Source organism: Eutrigla gurnardus, assembly GCF_963514095.1.
Source record: "Eutrigla gurnardus genome assembly, chromosome: 8".
NCBI classification, from domain to species: domain Eukaryota; kingdom Metazoa; phylum Chordata; class Actinopteri; order Perciformes; family Triglidae; genus Eutrigla; species Eutrigla gurnardus.
Window position 1 is genome coordinate 2,529,839 of NC_139922.1, and position 23,745 is coordinate 2,553,583.

Here is a 23,745-nt window from a genome sequence, read left to right on the forward strand (position 1 = left end):
CACTCCTAAATATTCCACAGTCAACTGTCAGTGGGATTATAACAAAGTGGAAGAGATTGGGAACGACAGCATTTCAGCCAAGAAGTGGTAGACCACGTAAAATGACGGAGCGGGGTCAGCAGATGCTGAGTGCACAGAGGTCACCAACTTTCTGCAGAGTCAATCACTACAGACCTCCAAACTTCATGTGGCCATTAGCTCAAGGGGGGGGGGGGGGGGGGGGGGGTCGGGGATCGTGGCGAGCGATCGCCGAGCAGTTTTTTTAATTATCCCGGTAATTTGTCTGCATGAGAAACACTACATGTGGTGTGTGCTGCTTTGTCCTCTGACAATGTAAACAGACTGGTCTGTCTCAGTAACTGGCTGAATGTAAAGGAGGACTAAGCTGAATTGTTGTTCTATGGAGTGAAAAGGATTTATCATTCTGACTTCACAGCAGAATATTTCCTTGTTCTTTTTTCCATATTTGCATGTTCTATTGTGGACCTTTTTGAAATGTTCTGTTAGTGCATATAAGAAATATGCCTTTTTCAAGCTGACAGTTAATTTTGATGGCCTTGATGGTTTCTTTGGAAATCTGTAGTTCACATGAGAGAATCTGTGCTTAAAGTTAAAAAAAAAAGCTGCTATTTAACAATAGTATTTGAATTTAAATACTTCCTTTGTGTTAATTCTACATAAATTCCATCATTTTACATTTAAATATCCATTATAACATACTTTATTCTCAAGAAGAAAGAAAGCGATTAATTGCGATTAATTACGGCAAATTGTGCGATTAATTATTAAAAAAAAAAATTATATATATATACACAGTATGCATGTATGTATATATGTATTAACATTGTCATTTTTGGATTTAAACTGCCGCTACGAATATTTTGTTAGAATTTTCAATGGTTACATAATTCTCATATCAGAAATCCAGATATGACAGAAATGCATTCTGGTCAGGATGCATAAGCTTCTGAAACAACAATTAGCCCATAAGAGCCCGTTTAGGTTGAAGGATTCCAATAAAAACAGTGTAACAGTGTTTTAATGTGCATCACAGCCATTATATCAGAGGAGGAAGTCCCTGAACACAACACAGCACCCTTTCACAGGCCTGATACAGGGCTCAAATCACACACTGCCCTAACAACGGAAGCTTTCCACACAGATATGCTCAGCAGCAGCACCAGCAGGTGCAGCCTGAGTGGAGGCAGCCGGCCAGTACAGGGCTAGCCTCGCTAGCACAGCTAGCAGCTAGCATGCACACAATACCTGCCTGCAATGCGCGACACAACATGAATCCATCACACAGTCTCATCATGACGGCAAATAGATCTCCCACGCACAAACCAGCATCCAGGCAAGGACACGCGGTCCACTTCCATTGTCTCTGGTGTGGCGTGAAGACGCCGACAGATGGATGAAAAAAACAGAGGGATGCAGAGGTAGATAACTCACCGGTTTGTCTTCCTCCTTTTCTTCCTTTCACTCCCCCTCTTTCAGCACATTATCCAGGTTAAGTGTGCGTGTTTGTATGTGCGTGTGTGTGTGTGTGGTGAGCCGGCAAGGATACACACTGCTACATCCCCTCCACCTCCTCTCACTGACGATCCCTCCCTCTTTCTCTCTCCTCACTGGGATTTATTTAATTATCTCCCCCTCCCTCTCTCTCTCTCCTCAGCTGATGGAGTCGCCTCTCTTTTCTGTTTGATTCTCTCCGTCTCTCTCGTCTTCTTCTCTTCCAGTTATCCTCGTTGTGTTTCCTGGCATGGCCGGCAGAATGATGCAGAGGATGCCTGTATGTTCGGAGCTGATATCTGCCCAGTACAGCTCCCCCTCTCCCCCCCTCTCTCTCGTGCTCGTTCCCTCTCTCTCTCCCTGTCTTTCACTTTCACACTGTGTCCCTCGCCCGCCTCGGTGTTCTGTGTGATGCAGCAGCACTGGAGGCTCCTCCCCTGAGAGACAGTGGTGCCACACAGCTGACAGAGAGGGGGGGGGGGATGCTGGGAAAGAGAGGAGGCAGTGGGAGGGCGAGAGGAGGGTGGGGCTGGGGCTGGGTGGGCGGTGCTTGGTGGTGGTTGTGGTGGTGGGATCTGGAGAATCCGGTGCAAGGAAGGACAGCCTGCACTGAGCGCATCATCCAGGATTTCAAAACCTCCTCCCTTGTGTGGCTTTTTCTCCACACAGAGGGGGGTCTGTTCAGTCCACACACACACACACACACACTTCAAGGCTGGATTAAAAGAGACACATGCAGCAGCCAGCTGCTTTCAGACCTGTGTATATTGCTGTCAGCTCGACCTGATGATCAGACATTTAGGGCATCTGTTAGTTTAAAGCATAGATATTACACCAATTTGAACATTCCTGTATTTTATTTTGGTAACATAAATGTACATTAGATATGAGGGACCATCAGCCCTGGCACCAGGTCATCTGAAGTTGTTTTCTTAATGAAAAGAGCATTCCAACAGAAAGTCGGCCATTTTCTCACCACATTAAAAGGTCTCAGGAAACTACCGAAAATACAGATAGCAATAAATAAATAAAATGCTCTGAAATAAAAATGCATAGAAATAGTAATCTGTGGCTGTGACAGGGCTGTAAAAGCCCTGTCTAATCAAAAACCTCGGTCCGGATGAGATGATCGGACGGCCTACCTGTCTGTTGACCGACCAACCTGCCTACTTCCTGTGAATGACTCGTCAGGGCGTGTGAACGTCTTCACAAGGCAAAGTAGGCAAAGATTAGCAGCTCTGCGATTTGCAGAACCAACAAACCACAGAAGAAGAGTTGCAAAATGGTAGAGAAAGTGGCTACAACAGCGAAAAAAAGACATTTGAGACGGCTACGACCAAAAGACACAGGCTAAGACCAGAGTATCAGTGTGGCTTTTCAACGTCGGCGACGCCATGGTGACAGGTTATTGTTCTGCTTTGTTTTGGGTGAAAATAATTAATTGTATTGAACTGCGTTTTACAAACGTGGTAATGTGTTGTTGTAGTTATGAGAGAACTGATCCAGTTCCACACCGGTGAAACTCGGATCGACGGATTGTTCCTACCATTTAGTTGAGTCTCACATGGACTCAACTAAATGGCGTGTACAACTGGCTTCTGGTTCTGGTTTAGACCTCTGTTATCACGATACAGAGACAAGTTCATCACGGCTTGTAGCTTTGATTTGGGTTTGTTCCTTATCATGATGTTTTATTTCCACTTTCACTAATGCTGAATATAAATAACAGTGAAATATTCAGCTTCCTTCTCCATAAACACTGTCCTGTTGGTGCAGGATGTTACGGTTAATCCTGAAGACCGGGTAAGGACTGTAGGGACTGTAAAGATCCCCCAGGCAAATGCAGACTCCACCCAAACTCCAGTGTCAGATCTACACGAGTCATGATGAAACGCTGGCGGGTTTAGAGTGTAGGTTATTGAGCAGGGCCCGGTTTCCCGAAGCCTTCTTAACGCTACGTCATTCGTAACCCCTACTTAGAGTTCCTACTTAACATTTTGCGTGTTTCCCGAAACGTTCTTTGCTACGAATCTCTTTCGTATGTCATACCAAGACCAAGGGTGGTCTGGAGCAGAGCCTTCTTAGCTCTACCGTAGCGAAGTTTCAGCTCCTGACGCTAGTCGCCGCCACTGTACAGTAATCCAGAAATCCCCGCTGCGTATGGAACTGCACTTTGCCAGTGTTGCGTTTCGCCAATGGTTTTAAGTCATTCATGAAGAAAATAAAAATAAAATGCGCATGCATTTCATCACAAGGCTAAGCTTTACCTCAACCTCAGAAGTAGCCTAGGTATATTACAGTGTCATTTAATTAGCCCATTAAGCCTAGTCAATGTCAAGGCATGCACAATCCTGCAAGCAATTTGGGAAATTGGCACATCGTCAAACAATTAAAAAATGTCATAAATGGACGCCGGTGATGCTTGTGAACGGTGGCAAAACTGTGGCAGCGATACAACATATCCTCGTGCTGAACCAAAGACGTCGCCGTCCTCAGAGCCGTTGGAATACATAATTTCATAAGGATCAACTTCAATCCCATGGATATGTTGACCGACGCTGCGGCTATATTGCATAAGTTTCGACTACAACGGCAACAAATACGCATGTAATTAAGGATGTACAGTAATTGGCTCAATCTCCTCCGCTGTTTCTATATTTATTATCTTTTTTTAAATCAGTATAGGCTATGGTAGTATGTTCGACCATGGTTAAATAAATGTTTAGGCCTAGAAGGATTTCTAGCAATGTTTTATTCGCAAACACTGCAATACATTTTATAATATAGTGCTGTCATGCACCTGCGCATGAAATGGAAAATCGAACTCTGAGCAATCGATGTCAGCACTTTCTTTCTGGACAGCGGCGTGTACGTACGACGTAAGGAGTGTTTCTTAAGAAGACTCCTAAGAGACCGTTCGGGAACCACGACTATAGAGGTAAACAACTTTGGTAAGTCATAACGTAGGAGTCTTCGCAGCGCGCTAAGAGTGGACGTTATCGGGAAACCGGGCCCAGACTGTTGGACAAAATCACAACAGCAAGAAGCCAAATGAGCTTGAGGGTCAGATCCAACAAAGGGAAATCATGTTCGTCTATTGTTGATTTTGTAATTTTGGTGAACTGAGCGTTTCAAATTTTAACATGTTTCCAAAGCATTTATTTTATCTAGTTTATCAAAGGATATCAGTGCAGTCAGCCTTGAAACATACAGACACCGTGTTCCTCGCTCCTCCACTCTTCTCATTGTCACTTCTCCATCCTTCCCTCCTCCTCTCTGAGAATAGCTTCATCCTTCCCCCCTCCACTCTGAGAACAGATAATATATATATATATATATATATATATATATATATATATATATATATATATATATATATATATATAATAATTCATGATATAAAGAGGAAAAAGTTCAGGATAAATACAGTTCAAGGTATTAAAAATGGTTAAAATAAGTGCTGTATAAAAAGTATAGATATAATCTACAGTTTAATAAAATAGATTATTTACAGTTAAAAAGATAAATAAAATATTAAGGTCTTTAAGTTCATTTAAGTTGATAAAATAACTGATCTGAGATGAGAAAGCAGTGTTTACGTGCGTAACTTAACCTGTTACCTGTCATGTGTCAATCGTTTAATTTCTGTTTTGTCTTTGGTTGTTATCGAGCTCAAGAGCCAATCAGAATGTATTCGCTGTGTAAGGGGCGGGGCTATTGGTGCAGGTTAGTGCGATGTGTAGGAGCATGCGAGAGGAGAGAGCATGCGGCAGGAGAGACACAGAAGCTATCGAACAGAAAGCTATCGTCCGGAGTTCAGAGTGGGAAACATTAACCCTCAGGGCTACCTGGGGACTTGTCGTGTATTCTTGGTAATACATTGTCAAATTATTTTGGCTGTGTTCAATGAATATAGCTTGTACTTTCTAAAGGGTAGTCAATTTTTGTGCAATTCAATATTCTGGTATTGTTTTTCAATTTAACCTTAAAGTGGCTATGCTACATGAATACTCCCTCCTGTGTACCTGGATACACAAAACGTCCTCTCACTAAAACAGCTGTAAAATTGTCAAATCTTAATATTTTGTTCTACTTTCAACGCTCAATCTATTTTTCAACTTGACACAATGAAACATTGTGTCATCTTCTGAGAGGGAAAATGTTTGAAGTTAGACATGAAAAAAGCATCAAAGTGACCTCACACAGACACCCAGACAGAACAGAGGTCACACTATCACCCATTTCATTTCACATTTCACTGTACAAAGCAATGGTGACCAACATCCAGCTCGTCATTGCTGCTGACAGAGGACATCCTGCAAGAAATTACTTCATGGACAAATTTGGAAGGGAGACGCTCAACTGAAGACTGGTGAGATCTGGACATAGAGGAACTGCAGGCTTATGTGGGGCTACTTATTTTGGCTGGTGTGTATAGATCAAAGCATGAATCAACCAAGGGCCTGTGGAGCGAGAAATCAGGGCGGGCAATATCCCGGGCGGCAATGTCTATCAAACGGCTTCCCCAGATCTGCCGTACTCTGCGGTTTGATGGTTGGCTGGCCCGCCACAGCGCCTGCCGCAATGATAAGATGGCTGCCTTCCGCTCTATCTGGGATAAGTGGACACATCCAAAATTTGATATGTATGTTTCAGGCTGAAGTTGACTAATAGATTGAGCGTTGCAAGTAGAAAAAAATATTAAGATTTGACACTTTTACAGCTGTTTTAGTGAGAGGACGTTTTGTGTATCCAGGTACAACGGAGGGAGTTTTTTGAAAAATGTGCCACTACAGAAAAAAATAATCATGCATCAAAATCACTATTGCTGCTGATTATTGACCCATCCCATGCCCTGGTGAGGATAACAATCAAACTTTTCTTGAATTGTTTTTCATGGAAATTCTTGAGCTGTCAGATTTGTAAACTGTGGCATCAGTTACATAAACTGGCATTTAGAGGGTTAAATATAAAAAAAGTAATGAATATTTGATATGTGTGCTTTAGGCTGAAGTTGAAAAATAGATTTGAGCGTTGAAAGTAGAAAAAAATATTAAGATTTGACACTTTTACAGCTGTTTTAGTGAGAGGAGGTTTTGTGTATCCAGGTACAACGGAGGGAGTTTTTTAAAAAATGTGCCACTACAGAAAAAAATAATCATGCATCAAAATCACTATTGCTGCTGATTATTGACCCATCCCATGCCCTGGTGAGGATAACAATCAAACTTTTCTTGAATTGTTTTTCATGGAAATTCTTGAGCTGTCAGATTTGTAAACTGTGGCATCAGTTACATAAACTGGCATTTAGAGGGTTAAATATAAAAAAAGTAATGAATATTTGATATGTGTGCTTTAGGCTGAAGTTGAAAAATAGATTTGAGCGTTGAAAGTAGAAAAAAATATTAAGATTTGACACTTTTACAGCTGTTTTAGTGAGAGGACGTTTTGTGTATCCAGGTACAACGGAGGGAGTTTTTTTAAGGTAGCTCCAAGGGTTAAGGAGTTATCAAGGTCGACTACCCGTGGTCCTGTTATTGCTCTTCTATGTGACTCGCAGAAGGTGAATATAATGTATATGCCATGATGTTTTGTGCTGTAACTTAATGTTGTAGTGGAAAAGACCGGAGTGTAATGCATTTAGCCACCCGCTAACTAGCGTAGCATCCTGTGTTTTGCTAGCATAAACTTTAGCATGTTGCTGACTAAATGCTAAAATGGATAAGTCAATATGATATAGTGTGATGATATTATGGCTCAACTGAGTTCATGTAATTAAAGGAGACGGACGCTGTGAAGAGAGAGAGAGAGAGAGAGAGAGAGAGAGAGAGATTGAGACAGTTGCTGGTGGATGGACCCTGCTGTTTTATTCTTCCCGGGATTTTCGTTGTGAGCTGCTGTGTTTGGACTTGTGACTGCCATCATCCCCATTTGTGACTGCCTTGCCCTTATTCCCCCCTGCTATCCTCTTTGCCCCTCACTTGGATCCGTGAGTATCGAACTAACATGACAATGCACGTGCTTTTATTTTCTGCTCTTGACTGAGTGAAGCGGCCATAACAGTTTTAATGTTGGACGGAGGTCCAACCTGCAGAATACTAAACATCAAACACTCTGATCTATTGATCACACACTGTTCTACACTTTAAAAAATGTTGTGATTTTAGTATTTTGTGTATTTTATTGTTATTGTATTATTTGCCAAAATAAACACTTTTTCTGAAGAGACATGTCTGCTATGCTTGAAATTAGCGCTGCGGGAAAACCTCAGACGTATACAGTGACGTAATGACGTGGCTCTCTGGGCTCTCTTGCCGGTGGAAACGCAAAAAGGTTCTCAGACCTGAACCAACTGCGAACCAGCACGGGCACAGCCCGGTTCTAGAACTAGGTTTGCGTTGGTGGAAAAGGGGTATGATTGATGCACCCTCTGCCCAGTTACTCCCCGCTGGTGTGCTACTACAGCCTGGTGTGCTCTCAGATGCCGATGTAGACAACAACAGCTTCACTGTTCTAATTCAGAATGAATCCAAGAAGACAACCTCCCTCCCAATGGGGACCGTCATTGCTGAGATGTATGCTGTAGACACAGTTACCCCAATCCAGCCATCTGACATTGCAGCTGAAACCCTAGACCCAAGTCTCTTTAGTTTTGGAGACTCCCCCATCCCCGAAGAGTGGAAGAGTCGGCTTCAGCAGAAGTTAGCCGAGAGGCGGAATGTCTTCTCACTGCACTGCATGGCTTGGCCAAGGGGGTTGAACACCACATACGCCTGCATGACCCCAGACCCTTGAGGGAAAGGTCAAGGAGACTAGCCCCTGCAGACATAGACGACGTGAGGCGGCATATACAACAACTTCTGGCAGCTGGAATTATCACTGAGTCCCGAAGCCCATACGCCCTACCAGACCAGTACACAATGCCACGCATCTACAACGACAAAGTGGAAGTAGTAAAGCATTGGAAAGAGCCCACTCACCTGAAGCCGCTCAAGTCCTTCCTCGCATTCTGCAGTTATTAGTGAAGGTTCATTGCAAATTACTCTGCCATTGTCTGTCCCCTCTCTGAGCTCACCAAGGGTTATGCCCCCACTTGGCAAGACTCCAAGTCCAAAAAGAGTGTCGACCCAAGCAAAGTCTATTTCAAGCCATCAGAGCCCTTCGGAGAACGGTGGACTCAGGCCTGCTAGGAAGCTTTTGAGCGGATCCGCGACTGTTTGATAAATGCCCCAGTGTTAGCATTCGCTGAACCCACTAAGACACACATTTTGCATGTGGACGCGAGTATGAATGGGTTAGGAATACCAGGAATATTCTGAGGGCCTCAGGCCAGTAGCTTTTGCCAGTCGGAAGCCTCAGAGCACAACTATCCAGTCCACCAATTGGAATTTCTGGCATTAAAATGGGCTGTCGTGGACTAGTTTCACGATTACTTGTATGGAGCTAAATTTATCGTTAGAACTGACAACAAGTTGGCCGCCCTTGCCACCTATGATTTCACCATCCAATATCGTCCTGGGAGGCATAATATCGATGCTGATCTGCTGTCTCTGCAGTACACTCCAGATGAGGTGAAAGAGTGGACTAGTGTCCCACCTGCTGGCATCAAAGCCCTCTGCAAGCGAGCCTGCATCAGTGGAGAGACAGATGCGCCTGATAGATTGGTGGATCAGTTGGGAGCGCCTGCCACAGCGGTACCTGAAGCTTATGTGTTCCCAGTGAACCTTAGCGTGAACACCCTTGACCAGTTGAGCTCAAAAGATATCCAAGCATCACAAGACATGGACCCAGCAATTGGGCCTGTAAAGAAAGCAATGGAGAACAATAAAGTGCTGACTTGCTCCAACACTGATTGTCCAGAGACTGTGTTGTTGCTACGTGAGAGCCGCAAATTGGAATTAAAGGACGGCATGCTATACAGAGTAAAAGAAAAAACATGTGGAAAACAGATCAAACAACTGGTCTTACCAGCAAGATATCGCCCAATGGTCCTAAGGTCTCTGCATGATGAGTGCTGATTAAGGACAGATTTTATTGGCCGCGGATGACAGCTGAGGTTGAGCAGTACATTCGAACCTGTGGAAGATGCATCTCCAGGAAGACACTCCCTCAGCATGCCTCACCCTTGAACCAAATAACAAGTAATGGCCCCTTAGATTTAGTTTGTATTGACTTTTTGCAGATAGAGCCTGACTCTAAAGGTGTAACTAACGTGTTAGTAGTGACAGACCATTACACACGTTATGCACAAGCATTTACTACAAAAGATCAAAAGGCTGTCACTGTTGCAAGAGTGTTATGGGACAAGTATTTTGTGCACTACGGCCTACCTGCACGGATACACTCAGATCAGGGCCGAGATTTTGAAAGTCGCCTGATAAAAGAGCTCTTGTCCATGCTTGGGGTTCGGAAGTCAAGAAAATCCCCCTACCACCCTCAAGGGGACGCACAACCAGAAAGGTTCAATCGAACACTCTTAGCAATGCTTGGTACCTTGGACACTGTAAAGAAACAATGCTGGAGTCAACATATCACCTACCTGGTACATGAGTACAACTGCACAAAAAATGATTCCACAGGATACTCACCGTATCATCTCATGTTTGGAAGGGAAGCCAGGTTACCCATTGACATCTGTTTTGGAATCTCGCCAAATGGTGAAAGTGAAACCTCCTACCAACAGTACGTTGCCAGGATGAGGAAAGAGCTACAAAAAGCCTACTAAATGGCATCTGAAGCTGCTACAAAGAGTCACTTGAAAAACAAAGCACGCTATGACCACCGTGTGAGAGACTTACCTTTGGAGAAAGGAGACAGAATTCTCATTCCGAATGTTGGTTTAAAAGGCAAGCATAAACTCCAAGATCGATGGAAATCAACACCATTTGTTGTTTTGGAAAAGTTGCCTAAACTGCCCGTTTACAAGGTCAAACCAGAGCATGGCACAGGTGTGGTAAAAACTCTCCATCGAGACCATCTGTTGCCCATCGGTTATATGGTCAGGATGTCAAACTCCTTGGATGATACAAACCCTAAAGTCTCGGTTATGCTTCGGTGTAGTGATCACGCAATGGCCACGCAACGGCCACGCAGTTGCTGGGAGACCGTGATGGTTCTGCGTTGGGTTTACGTGTCGAAATGCAATTCAATGCCACACTGGTAAAGGGCGCTATGTTTTTTGTAAAGACTGACCGACCGACCGAGACTCTTGACGTATATCGTCGTTAGCCTCGTTATAGCCTATTTGTTTACCTTCCGGCTTTAAACATCCACAATTTTTCAGAACGTGGTGTTTTATTTCTTTGTGCAAAAGCGACAAGGTGCAAACAATAAAACAAGGTGCAAACAATAAAAGTAGCCTAATAAAAGTTTAAATGGCGGTGTTTATGAGTGGAAACCGGAAAAACGGTCTCCAGCGGATATAGTTAGCGGACCAATCACAGCCAATGCCGCTGCGTTGGTGTTGCGTTGGTGTTGCGTCGCCTCGACGCGCGTCTAGGATTTTTGGGAGGTGCACGTCAGGCCCTTGCGTTGGACGTAAGGGGGGTCCGCAAGGACGTAAGGGGTCCGCAAGCACCCTTGTGTTGTGTCAACGCAGAAGCATAACTTGGGCTTAGGGCCTCACCGCACCCGATTGTCATCACAGGCCTGCAACAGAGTTTTTGAGTTGATCCTTTTTGGTGTGGGCCCACAGGTGATACATGTGAATGTATGTAATGAGATTTTATTCCTAAAGTAAATTGAAGGGAACATTGAGAGTACATATGGTACAGGTTTAAAACAATTTAAAGGGACCCTGTATTTTATTTTTGCATTAAAAAAATTCTCATTTACATACATGTTGTGCATTTATTTTATTTTTATATTTCACTTCCTGAGAGAAGAGCTAATACCAATTTTATTTATTTTACTTTGTAAATAAACACCTGTGAAGGTTTTGTCTCTAAAACACAGTCGTGGTGGTCCTTGAAATTTAATTAGAAAACCTTGAGAAAATGTTGATTCATTTAAGATATTTTCCTGAGATCCTAGTAATCATTTTTCCCTGTTTTGGTACGAACTCAAGCCCAGTCTCATTTTAGTAAATAGTTTATTATCCTCAAACTAGAGATCTGGGTTACACACCTATAATAGGGATGCAGACAATGAATCTATTATCGATTAATTGTCGATAAGAAATTACTCAATTAAAATAAATTAATTGCAATTAATTGCGTTTTGAACCCGTAATTCCCCGCCAGTCCACGTTAGGGAACACCGCCATAGTCTAATAGTCTCGATGTGCCCAAATGTATTTTATCAAGGCAAATGGACTTAACTAGCGGCTCTAATGATAGGCCTACACAGGAGGGCAGCAGCACTTATTATAAGGGGAAGTCCTCGCGGCTGGTTTGGCTCATCAACGTTCTGTTTTCCCCTGTCGCCATGGCAAGGCGTCCCCCGCGCCAACAGCTGGCGAGTTTGACAGTGCGTGCGCATATAGCCCCGTTCACATACGTCGCTACTCGCCCGTCACTCGCTTTCTCGCTGAATTCTACTCGCTGGCAAAACAAATTCACTGCCGCCAGCGGCTAGTTCAAGTGGCAACTCTCTGTGGAACTCTCTGTATACGTCATCTATCAATCATCTCTATTCTACATTCCGATTGGTACTCACTTCATTCGCGTCGCAGAAAGTTAAACTTATTTTATCTCAGTCCCCGCCCACATCGCATCGCCTGTCCTGGCCACATTCCGCTAGAACACATTCACATCCATTGACAGTTGTCGCTCAGAGATGGGCGAGTGGCGACGTATATGTGAACGGGGTCAAAACCAAGGAAGGCTGAGGAATAGTCACCCACTTATATTATTAATAATAGTTATAATAAACTAATAGTTTAAAGGCTCAGAACTGTGTTTTAGTCATTTTTGTTTTCATCTTTTCTTGAATGCTTAAACTCCTCAACACCATTTAATATGTCAACATTTGGATCAGAACCAGCAGTTTGTAAGAAATTGGTCAGGAAACGATATGTCATATTTTGGTTCTCCAAATTCACCAAATGAATGCATTAAAATTAAATTATTCAAAATATGATTTGCATTTTTCTTTATATCATAAGGAAGATAGCATTTTATGTTACATATACTGTAGATAGAACCTATTCAGAGGGAAATTCAGCTTCTCGGAAGAATTGCCGCTTATCAATTAATCGATCGATAAGATGAAACAACTATCGATTAATGAATTACTCGATAATTTGCATCCCTAACCTATAATAATAGAATATAGCCTACTCCACCCAGAGAGCACAACCACAACAACACACACTTCTAACTCACTGTGTGTTTAACAGAGAGCGAGACAGAGAAAGAGAGTGAGAGAGAGAGAGCCACAGAGAGCCAGAGAGAGAGAGAGAGAGAGAGAGTGAGAGAGCACAACCAGAACAACACACTTCTAACTCACTGTGTGTTTAACAGAGAGAGACAGAGAGAGAGAGAGAGAGAGAGAGAGACACAGAGAGAGAGAGAGCACAACCAGAACAACACACACTTCTAACTCACTGTGTGTTTAACAGAGAGACAGAGAGAGAGAGAGAGAGAGAGAGAGAGAGAGAGAGAGAGAGAGAGAGGTGACCAACGATGGCAGCAAAAGATGATGCACTTGATTTTTACCTTTTAATATGTGGATTTTTTTCATAATGAAGTAGATGATATATGATATAACCTATGACAACAATGAGAATTAACAGTCAAGAATACTTTTGAGAAAAGAACCGTGGATTATCATTAACTACAAGCCAAAAAAGAAAATCAAAATACAACTTCAACTACCAGCTAGCTAGCAAGCTAACTGCCAACTGCTGCCACGGAACACTGACTGATCAACAACAAAGGGCTAACTAATCCAAGTAAACTAAGCTGGCATACTGAAGTTAACTAAATTAAAACTATATATATATATATATATATATATATGGTAGTATGTATATATATATACATACTACTACTATGTACTAGAAAGAAAACTACACCAGGGAAGAGCTTTTTTCTTTTCTTTTTTTCTTTCTTTTTCTGGACTGAATAATCATCGTTCAGTTGATTACAAAACTAACAGTTTTGAAAAGGAAAAAAAAAACAATTTCAACAGTCTCTGGGAAGAATACACTCATCTACCTGTTCAAGTTCCACAATAATACAAGGATGTGAGATATACTCATACAGGAGTCACCTGAGACAATCATTGCAGACTTTACAACAACAGAAGATGGAAAAGTAAAGACAAATCTACTGTTCTTCACACACAAACCAAATACATGGCACACAAGCCTTTGTGCACACAAAGAATAATGGAATCAGCAAAGAAAGACAAATCTCCATCTATGAAGATAATTGGAGGAGGATACCCAATCCCCCGCGCACCCTAAGCACCGGACAATAACAGAGGAAATCACCAGCATCAACCAGCAGAACCAGGCAAGCACTGCAGGAAGAGGATCATCACCAACCCATAATCCCCCCCCTTCCCCTCTACTCCTACTGACCCTCATACTCCCTATCCCTCAGATGTCATCTCCCCTCCCTCTGAAGTAAACCTTCCGCTCCCTCCCAACCCCCCAACCTCCTCAATATCCTCGACCCCACTGCCTCCTGGTCCATTCTCCCCTTCAAAGCCATCAGAAACAGACACAGACATATCTGCTGGCAACCAACCTGACAACTCAGCTTTAAACAGACAACCTCAACAGCAGCAACGCTACCCCCGCTTTTCCCAGGAGCACCAGAAGTACCCCCACCCTCCCCAGAAGCACCATAGGTACCCTCCCCAGGAGCAACATAGGTACCCTCACAATTTCCAGTACAAAAGAGACCTCCACCCTCCCCAGGAGCACAAGAGGTACACCCATCCCCCTCAGGTGCACCAAAGGTACTCTTGTCTTGTCAGGAGCACCACAGAGACCCCTACCCTCCACAGGAGCACCACAGAGACCCCCACCCTCCGCAGGAGCATCACAGAGACAGCGACAGTATTACCACCAAGAAGAACATCCTCATAAACAGCCAACAGTCAGTCATACACTCCCCAAACAGAACTCCCTATACAGAGAGACACTTAGACTGCAGTTGCTTCCAGAACAAAAATAAACGTAAGTAGCAAAGCAGTTGCTGATAATTTTAGTATAGTTTTAGTATTTTGTGTGTGTGAAAAGAACACCCCAATTTAAGCTGGCTAGTTAGCTTTGGTGGTGGCTAGCTAGCATTTACCGCTATGACCATAAATAATAATACATTTATTTGTGACACGCTTTTACAAGTATCAGGACCGTGAAAGAAAGGAAATATAGTCCGAGTGAAGCGCTGGAGACGTGAGCCGGTAACAATGGGAGCCTCCAGCGTTTTGTTAAACTGAGCAGGAGAGCCAGTGTGGTGACCTGGGAAGCGGGTGTCAGTGGCGTATGCTAACCGCTACCCGAAGTTAGCATCGAGCTAGCTCACTACAACGGCTCTCATACTTGTTACCACTTGGTAAGAAGTGGTGGAGGCTTTAGTTATATACAGTCCATCCGCGGCTCCAGCGCTACACTCGTACTGTATTTTTTTTTTTTTTTTTTTTTAGTGGTGCTGCTGTTGCGAGAGACGTGCTAGCACTTATAGCACTCTAATATCCGGGACAGCTAGTTGGGCTAGTAGCCCTCCTACTCTGCGGCTGAGCTGTCGTTTGCTGGAGAGAAAACACCGGCTATCTCGCTCTCCACCCAGAAAGGTTTACTTCTTGGTTCTGTATTATGTGGTCTTCACAGAGTAGTAATTGTTTATTTTATTTTATTTTTATTTTGCATGCTTTCAGATCCACAAGGCCACTCTCTTCAGTTCCCTGGCTGCAGCCTGTATCTTCATCCAACCTGCAGGTAACATATTGCATCTACACTGCACATCACCTTTTTAATGATTTCACAAATCACCCTGAATATTAGACCCTCACTCATCTATACATATTGTTACCAGCAAATGGACTACTGTATTTTTCTCTGTTGATTGAGCCAACACAGATCAGTATCACCTGTAAGGGAATTCATTATTTCTTCTTTTTGTTTTCTCAGTTATCGGATGTGGAAATGCAAAGACTGCCATCCTTATCCATGCATCCATGCAAATTGTCCCTGTTCGTCCAAGACATGGAATGGTCGACAAAAACATCTTCTCCCCTGTCCACCTCTGTGTTTATATGTTGCATATGGTTTATATGTTTATATTAATAAATACATTTAATGTAATCTGTTGGCCAAGTGTCTTTGTTATAGAGTTTATAAGGTGGGAAACAAATGATTTTTGAAGTCAAATAAAATGTGAAAATGGATATATGTAAATTAATTAGTTAATTCAGTTAAAAGTGAATATATTAGGTTGGTTCAATTTCAATTTATTAGTTTGGTTCAATTACTAAAATGTTAAGAAAAGAATTTGGATCAAGGTAAAGAATTAAGGTTGAGTCAAGTGCAGTATTATTGTTTACATCAAACTAAAATAATCAGTTCATAAGAAGTTACTCAATTTAGATTCTGTGAAGTCAAATACAGTATATTAGATGCGATACTTGGATCTTTTTTTTAGTTTGAGCAAGGTTATAATTTTTTCAGTGTTGAGTGTGCTGTAAAAATTGGACAAAAAAAGAATATTTTTTCAAACAATGTCACGGGTTCCATCAAGGTTGCAACATATCCCCAACACTTTTCAACATATAGATTGAGAACTATCAAAAACTATTGAAAACTCTCCAACCCCAGGACCTGACTTAGATGGAAAGGAAGTTAAGTGTCTTTTTTATGCAGATGACCCATTACTGCTATCACAAACAGCACAAGGAATGCAAGACCATTTGAACATACTCCACGATTACTGGGGAAAATGGGCAATCAGAGTAAATCTAAATAAAACAAAAATTATGATATTTAAAAAAAAAAGCAAGATCACAAACTAAAAACTGTAATGCCAGCATTGGCTTGCTCGGCAGCGGGACAGCCGCACTTTACACACCGGCCACCTCAGACACTTGCAACAACACAATAAACACAATATTATGTTAATCACTTGTCATTATTGCTGCTTATAACTAATGAAATACAAGTTGGATTTAGTGCCGTGACGCTGTCGGAACAGGTCGCTGATGTTTTAAATTTTCCAGAATGTGTCATTAGGACAAATGCCGGTTCAACCAGCTTGCATAGCACCATAGACCGAACCGGACCGGTGAAACCGAATCAGCCCAACTCGAAAACTTGGTTGTTCTTTAGTGGAGATACTGCTTTCTTCTTTAGTGGAGATACTGGGTTGTTCTTTAGTTGAGCTACTGCGTTCTTCTTTATTGGAGATATTGGGATGTTCTTTAGTACATATGCTGGGTTTTTCTTTAGTGGAGATACTGGGTTGTTCTTCTTTAGTGGAGATATTGGGTTGTTCTTTAGTATAGATTGTAGTGGAATAGCTTCGAATGACGACCAAAAAAAACACTTGTCTTTAGTTTTACAAGAAATAAAGTAGCATGACGGATATTTTAGCATCTTGCACATGTAGGCTACTTCAAAATAAAAGCACTTCCTGTGACATCTGTAGTAATACTGAATTACTGGTATTAAGTAACGTGTACATTCCTCACATATTAACGATAAATTATATACTGTAAATAATGTAAATAGGCGAGTTTTAACCACAATATAACATTTCCTTGACTGTAAGACTGTATTCAAACTTAACAACATGAATTGAATGCTTATTTAAGTGTCTAAACAAACATTTCACAACATAGATACTGGGTTGTTCTTTAGTCGAGATACTGGGTTTTTCCACCAGATATAGATGATGTTTTTCTACTGTAACTGAGTCCATGCAGTTGGATCCATACAGCGAGTACAGCTCAGGAAACTCACTACATTGATCATTGTTAGCTTATTAATGTCAGACAGTCGTCTTCTGGTGGAAAACCAGTCACATAATCAGAGAAGGATCCAGATGATCCAGATTCTTTGTGATGTTGATGCTCACATGAGACATCGCTGCTACAGAACTGACACTTTCTAACATAAGTTTGGCTCCACCCATAAAATACAGTATCCTTCCATACAGATTGAGCCTCTACTCTTCACACAGTAACCCAGTAGTCGGCAAGAAAGCACAAGGCCCTTGTCCAATCAAACACACACCAGCCACCAGCTGCTGTCACAGCAGATAGACAGGGAGGGCGTCAGACAGGGAGGACATGAGAGAGACGCAGGGCAGCAGTGACTAACTGACCTGATCTTCCAGTCAGGGTGCCACTCTGCCGCTTGCATTCATCCGATCCACCCGCAATCCTCTACAGTCCCAATATGGTCACTTCCTTAACTGGTTCCAACAATTCAAAAATGGCGACTGCCAAAATGTCGAACCATAGTCCAAAAACCAACGGGTGAGGTTACGATGACTACGTCTACCTGGAACTTTGCGAGCAGTGTAAACTCTGAATAGGAGGACAGAAGGGACAATTCTAGAGGTACTGAGGGTCTAACATCTAGTCCAGATGAGTCCAAAGAGAGTTTTGTCCTGCAGCCAGGACAATTGGGGGTCAAAGCAGGGTAGAGAGTGAAAGCAGAAGTGGCTTACTCACGGTCTTCTCCAGGACAGGGCATGCCGGGACGCTCCGGGATACTGGGGAAGACTACAAAACACAGAGAATTCAGGGAAACTATTGGTGTGAGAGAGATACGCACAGGCCGTGGAAGTTGAAACAATAACCCTCATATGCAATCCATAGGATGAGCACCTTATATTTATATTCATTGGAAACACAAATGTATACATTTATAGAAAATAATTACGTGTCATTTTTATGGATGTTAACTTAAGTCATGTTCCTTCCTGTGTTGTATTAAGTTGCCCATTGTGGCAAATAGATAAATAACTATGAAGTATATAATCAGAAAATCGAATTGTTAACTCACCATGCAGCAGTAGTCCAGACCTCTTTGTTCGATTGTAAATACGAAACGCCTCCTCAAGCTCCATCTGGGACGAGATGGTACAAGGATCCCCTACACACACACATACACACACACACACACACACACACACACACACAGACACGCATGCACGCATTATACATAACTGTACATGTAATCATCTGATTTTATCCTTTGTTTGTGGACTACGGTTTTGAAGCCTCAAGTTCAGCATTTTGGCCATTGCCATCTTGGATTTTTGCAACCAGTGAAGGAAGTGACCATATTTGGACTGTGGAGGAGCGACAGGTGGATCTGATGAACACAAGCAGCAGCGCAGCACCCCGAAGCAGCACCCTTAGTAAATCTGGATAGATCTGGATTCTGGTGTGAAGCTGCTAACAAAGTTAGCTTCATAATTGAAAGTCAACTTTACAGCTAAGTGTTAGCTAAGGTCGTGGTAAGGCTAGTTTATTTATATAGCACCATAGTGCTTTACAGAGGCAGCATCATTCTTCATGGAGCTGTCTATCAACTGGTTTAAAGCTCAATAAAGACAGATGGTATTTGAAGTCTTCCAGAACACCATGGCCTGGACCACTGCTGGGAGGCACACCCACCTTCATCATCGATCCACTTCAGTGTGATAGGCTGCTGCTCGGCAACGCTGCACATCGTTCTCACCTCCTTGCACAACTGTACAAAGGTTACCGTGGCGGCCAGGTCTGTAATCAGCATGTCCCTGAGTACCCACACACACACACACACGCACACACACAGAAAATGGTGAGATTGAGTGTGTAAGTGGACCAGAGATTAAGAAGACCCCTGAGGGCTTGGAGGAAAACGTTGCAGGCTGGGCTTGTTAATGACTTACTGACTGCACAACAATGTGATTCACTGGCAATGTGTGTGTGCATGTGTAGTGTGTTTGTACGTGTGTAGTGTGTGTGTGCATGTAGTGTGTGTGTGTGTGTGTGTGTGTAGTGTGTGTTATGTGTGTATATAGGTGTGTTGTGTGTTATGTGTGTATAGGTGTGTGTTATGTGTGTAGGTGTATTTCTGCAGGTGATACATGTTGACACCCAGACAAAAATAAAAACAACACAAGGTATAATGTCCCATACAACAGAAAGCCTGGATGTGTTCCCAGGCTGAATCAAGATGTTATCAAGTGGCATTATGGGTAGTGTCACCTCAAGACCCATCTCTATAGTAGTAGTAGTAGTAGTAGTAGTAGTAGTAGTAGTAGTAGTAGTATCTGCTAACGTGAAGCCCACCACCAGAAAATTAGACAGACTTAATAGTAATCCCACATATCAAAAGAGTAATCCAGTAATCCTGTTTCCTCCACATCAGAACCATCTCTAAAATCCAAAACATATTATCAAAATAATGCATGCCCTCATATTCTCCTGTCTAGACTGTGACTCCATCCTATCTGGCATCAACCCAAGGACAAAATTTTGATTTCAGAGGTGGGGGGACACAAGTATTTTTAATAAAACTCTAACTCTTTCAGTTTACTGTTTTTTAGTAGTTTTTCTAGTTTTCTATTGCTACTTTTAAGTTTATTGTTCCCTTTTTTGGTTTGACTTGTTGTAAAGCATGTAGCAAAACATGATCACCCAATTCTAATCCAATAGTTATAACAACAACAACAACAACAACAACAACAACAACAACAACAACAATAATAATAATAATAATACTTGTTATTTATCAGATTACTGAGAGCTTTGTAAATGATGAGGAGGATCTTGAATTGGATATGCTGCTTTATTGGGAGCCAGTGAAGGTGTTGCAGGATGGGTGTAACGCATTTCTTTGAGTAACTTGGACTTTGACTTTTAAAGAAGTCTCTTATGTCCATATGTCCATCTCTTTTTTAGACATCCTGACTGCGTGTAATTACCAAACACACATACACACGCACGCACATACCCACACGGACACCGATTCAAAAGTTAATGTAAATGAAACCTCTGATATTACAATCCTTCTAACAAACTCTCAACTTACATTAGCGGACTCCTGACCGCAGACTAGCGGACCGGTGTGCAAGCAAGATGGAGTGACAGCGGGGACGGCCAATCACACAAGAAACGAGGAGCTTGTGGGCGGTCTAAACTGAAGGTACGTGTCCTCAGGGGCGATTTGAAACGCGAGTGGACGCGCTCTCCTTGCTACAACCACTTCATGGCTGCACCTGATTGGATGAACGCTTTCACCGGTTGCCTGTCTGCTCCCGGATTTCAAATCCCAACATGGCGGCTCGTTTGGAAACTTTCTCTTATTTTACGAAAATAGTTCACCGAAAAGTGTTTCTGAAAACATTTTAAGCGAGAAATAAGCTATGCAGTTGCTGAATCTGTCTTTATTTCAGATCGACAACATTCAGTTTAGAAGATTTTCGCGAGCGTTCCCGAGGCGGCGAGTCGAGCCTGGCGCCTCTGATTAGCATATTGTAGATTCAACTTCAACTTTATGCAAATGAGGAGCGGCCAACTCGCGCGCCGTCTCTCGACATTCGCCGCGACGCTACCAGAATGCATTGCACAGCTTTTCACATAGACAATGAATGGGACGCGGGGAAACACCGCTGCCTGTGGACACGTTCCTTAAGGGAAACAGGCTTCAGCTTGAGCGGCCGTTTTCAGCTTGGTCCTAGTGCTTGACACGTCTCTGTTTACTATAGCGTAACATTGTTTTTGGACGGTAAAAAGTGCAGGGGACCAAAACGGCCTTTTGAAAAAGTGTCCCCTTGGGTCCTAGTGGTCCCAACGGTGCTCCTACAGGCTGTTCAGATTCAGCTCCCGTTACGTATCATTTGCATAGACCGAACTCCTCTGATGATAGGAGATATCCGAGAGGGGGCGTTCATCACCGAGGTGAAGTTCGGTGTGTCCTGATAGGCCGAACTCCTCTGTGTAGGGCTGAACGATTTTAGGAAAAGATCTAATTGCGATTTTTCTGGCAGATATTGCGATTTGATTCACGATTTCCTTCAAATCAAGCTTCAGTGCAATATTCACAATGTACAGTAACATTAAAACATTGAATGCTATTACTCTAATGTAGTGTTGTCACGATACCAACATTTTGGTACCGGTACCGGTACCAACATGTGTTTCGGTACTTTTCTGTACTTTTCGGTACTTTTTCAAATAAAAAGATAATGCAAAAAATGTCATTACTGACTTTATTTTAATAGAAAATCTTAGAACAATAACATATTAATCAGCAAATAAAATAAAATACCACAAAGACAAGCTTTTCTAATGCACACAATTTAAAAAAATTTAAAATATAAATACAATAATATAATATAAAATATAATAATATAAATAAACCAGCTCTTTTTTTTTTTCTTCCAGAGCTACTTTTGTTAAGAGTGAAGGGCGATGGCGCTTGCTTTTAGCACTGAATGTGGCTTTTCTTCCTGAGTAAATGACCTGTCGTTCCCTGAGCTCAGTGTGCAGGTCTGGGTGCTTGTCCTTTAAGTGTTTGGCTAAGTCGGAGGTGTTTCCGCCGTTAGCCATGCACGTTTTAAACACCGTTTACACAGTGGTGCATCGGCGTTAACTGCCTCGCTTTGCGCATTTGTTTTAAGCTAAAGTACGGCCATATCGCACTTCGCGGCGCTGGTTTGTCCGCAAGTTGCGGCGTGGTGACGGTTGCAGCAGCCGTTCTCCTCTCCGTGCTTCTCTCGCTCGTGCTCTCTCTCTCTCCAAGCTTTCCTCCTGCTCCGTTTGTTGCTCCAGTCCACGCTGCTCGCTAACTTGCTAGCGGTTTCCTCCGGCTTGCTTGTTTTTTCCTTTTATCTCCCCAAGCTGCCGGTCGCTCCTCGTCCTCTCAGCTGTAGTTACGGTGACGTCACGTGGCGAGTTCGCCGCGCTGTTGCGGGCGCTGCCGGCGGCGCTGCAAGTACCGGTCCCGTCCAAATGCAATATAGTACCGTTTTAAATGCCTCAGTACCCCGGTACCAAATTAGTACCGGTATACCGTGCAACCCTACTCTAATGCAAGGATGAAAACTAAAGTTAAAAATTGCTTCCAAATGGATTTATTAACAAGAAACATGCATGTTCATTCTTTAAAGTCCTTGACCAATGGCAGTTATTACAAATGAACTAAAACAGCCATCTTTGACTGTCTTAACTTAAAAAAAATGTAACTGTAATAAAAATCCTGAACTGTAATAATTTAATTGTAAATCAAATACAAAAACTGTAATTGAAATAAAATGACCCTTATGTCAGACATTAAAATAGGTGGGTCATTCATTTATGGCTTACCACTTTTTCTTTACACTCCACGTATAGCTGTGGGATGGCAACCTGTTTAGAGGTCGGTGCGGGAGGGAATCGTATCTTCTGTCCAGCGTGCGGAGGAGGTTTTTAAATCCGTCTTTCCGGTGTCTTCCGCTGCTCTTATCATACGGAGTTACACTGGCAAAAGATGCTGTAATTGTAGTCTGTTTGCTACAGTGGGCCTGATCATCATAGTCACCGGACTTTTTCGTCATGCACGCGTCATGCAAATGTCTGTGGTGATTTTTCAAGTGCCGGTGTTGTGCCGTAATCAGCACCCCTGCCGTGAAATGCCCCCTCCCGCGGGAGATTATATCACCGGTATATATTGGTTGTTTTTCCGCTGGATGTTGCAACTTTAGCGCGACAGGTTTTGCACAGTACCCGTTTCTGGTGCAGGTCTGCAGCCTCAAACCCGAAATACTCCCAAATGACGGACGTGCTGTTTTTCTTGGCGATTAAATCCCCTAACTCCGCTTCTGGTCCAGATGAAGTAATTTCTGACTAATTAGCCTACAAATACGGAGCAGGTTAATACTGATTGGTTAGCGTGACCTGTTCACGAGTAGTATGCCACTTCTGATTGGTGAGCTTGGCAGGATGGTCGGGAGACGGCATGTATGTGTAAAATAGTTGACAACAGATCCTGGGTGATCAGGAGCGCTGCAAAAACCGCAGCTTTGGCAATCACATGATCGCTGAAATCGCAATTTCGGTCAGAAAACGATAAATCGTTAAGCCCTACCTCTGTGTCTGCGTTTTTTTCATTTTTAATGACAATGTGCCGGCTACGGTCCATGTTAGCTTGTATATGTGTGCTAACCACTTCACATCGGACTGCTTCAGTAACGAGGGTCAGTACTAAGCTGGCTTTTCCTCGACACTGACCCTCGTAAAAGGATCTGTCCGAACCATACGGAACCCAGCAACCTCACCTGAGCCACATAGGCGAGCCATAGCCATACA

At 42.8% G+C, this 23,745-nt stretch overlaps 1 protein-coding gene across 2 annotated transcripts in view; it reads right to left on the minus strand.

Annotated features, from left to right (window-relative positions):
• Positions 1-23,745, minus strand: part of prkcz (protein kinase C, zeta) — a 163,739-nt gene that overhangs the window by 134,535 nt on the left and 5,459 nt on the right. The window contains exons 2-4 of one of the 2 annotated variants that reach the window (XM_084015391.1): positions 19,087-19,208; positions 18,470-18,559; positions 18,136-18,186 (exon numbers count right to left, since the gene is read on the minus strand). In XM_084015391.1, coding sequence (XP_083871517.1) covers positions 18,136-18,186; positions 18,470-18,559; positions 19,087-19,208 — 263 coding nt within the window. Of the gene's footprint in view, positions 1-1,452; positions 1,830-18,135; positions 18,187-18,469; positions 18,560-19,086; positions 19,209-23,745 lie in introns of those variants that run through there. The other variant, XM_084015394.1, reaches the window with a different exon arrangement.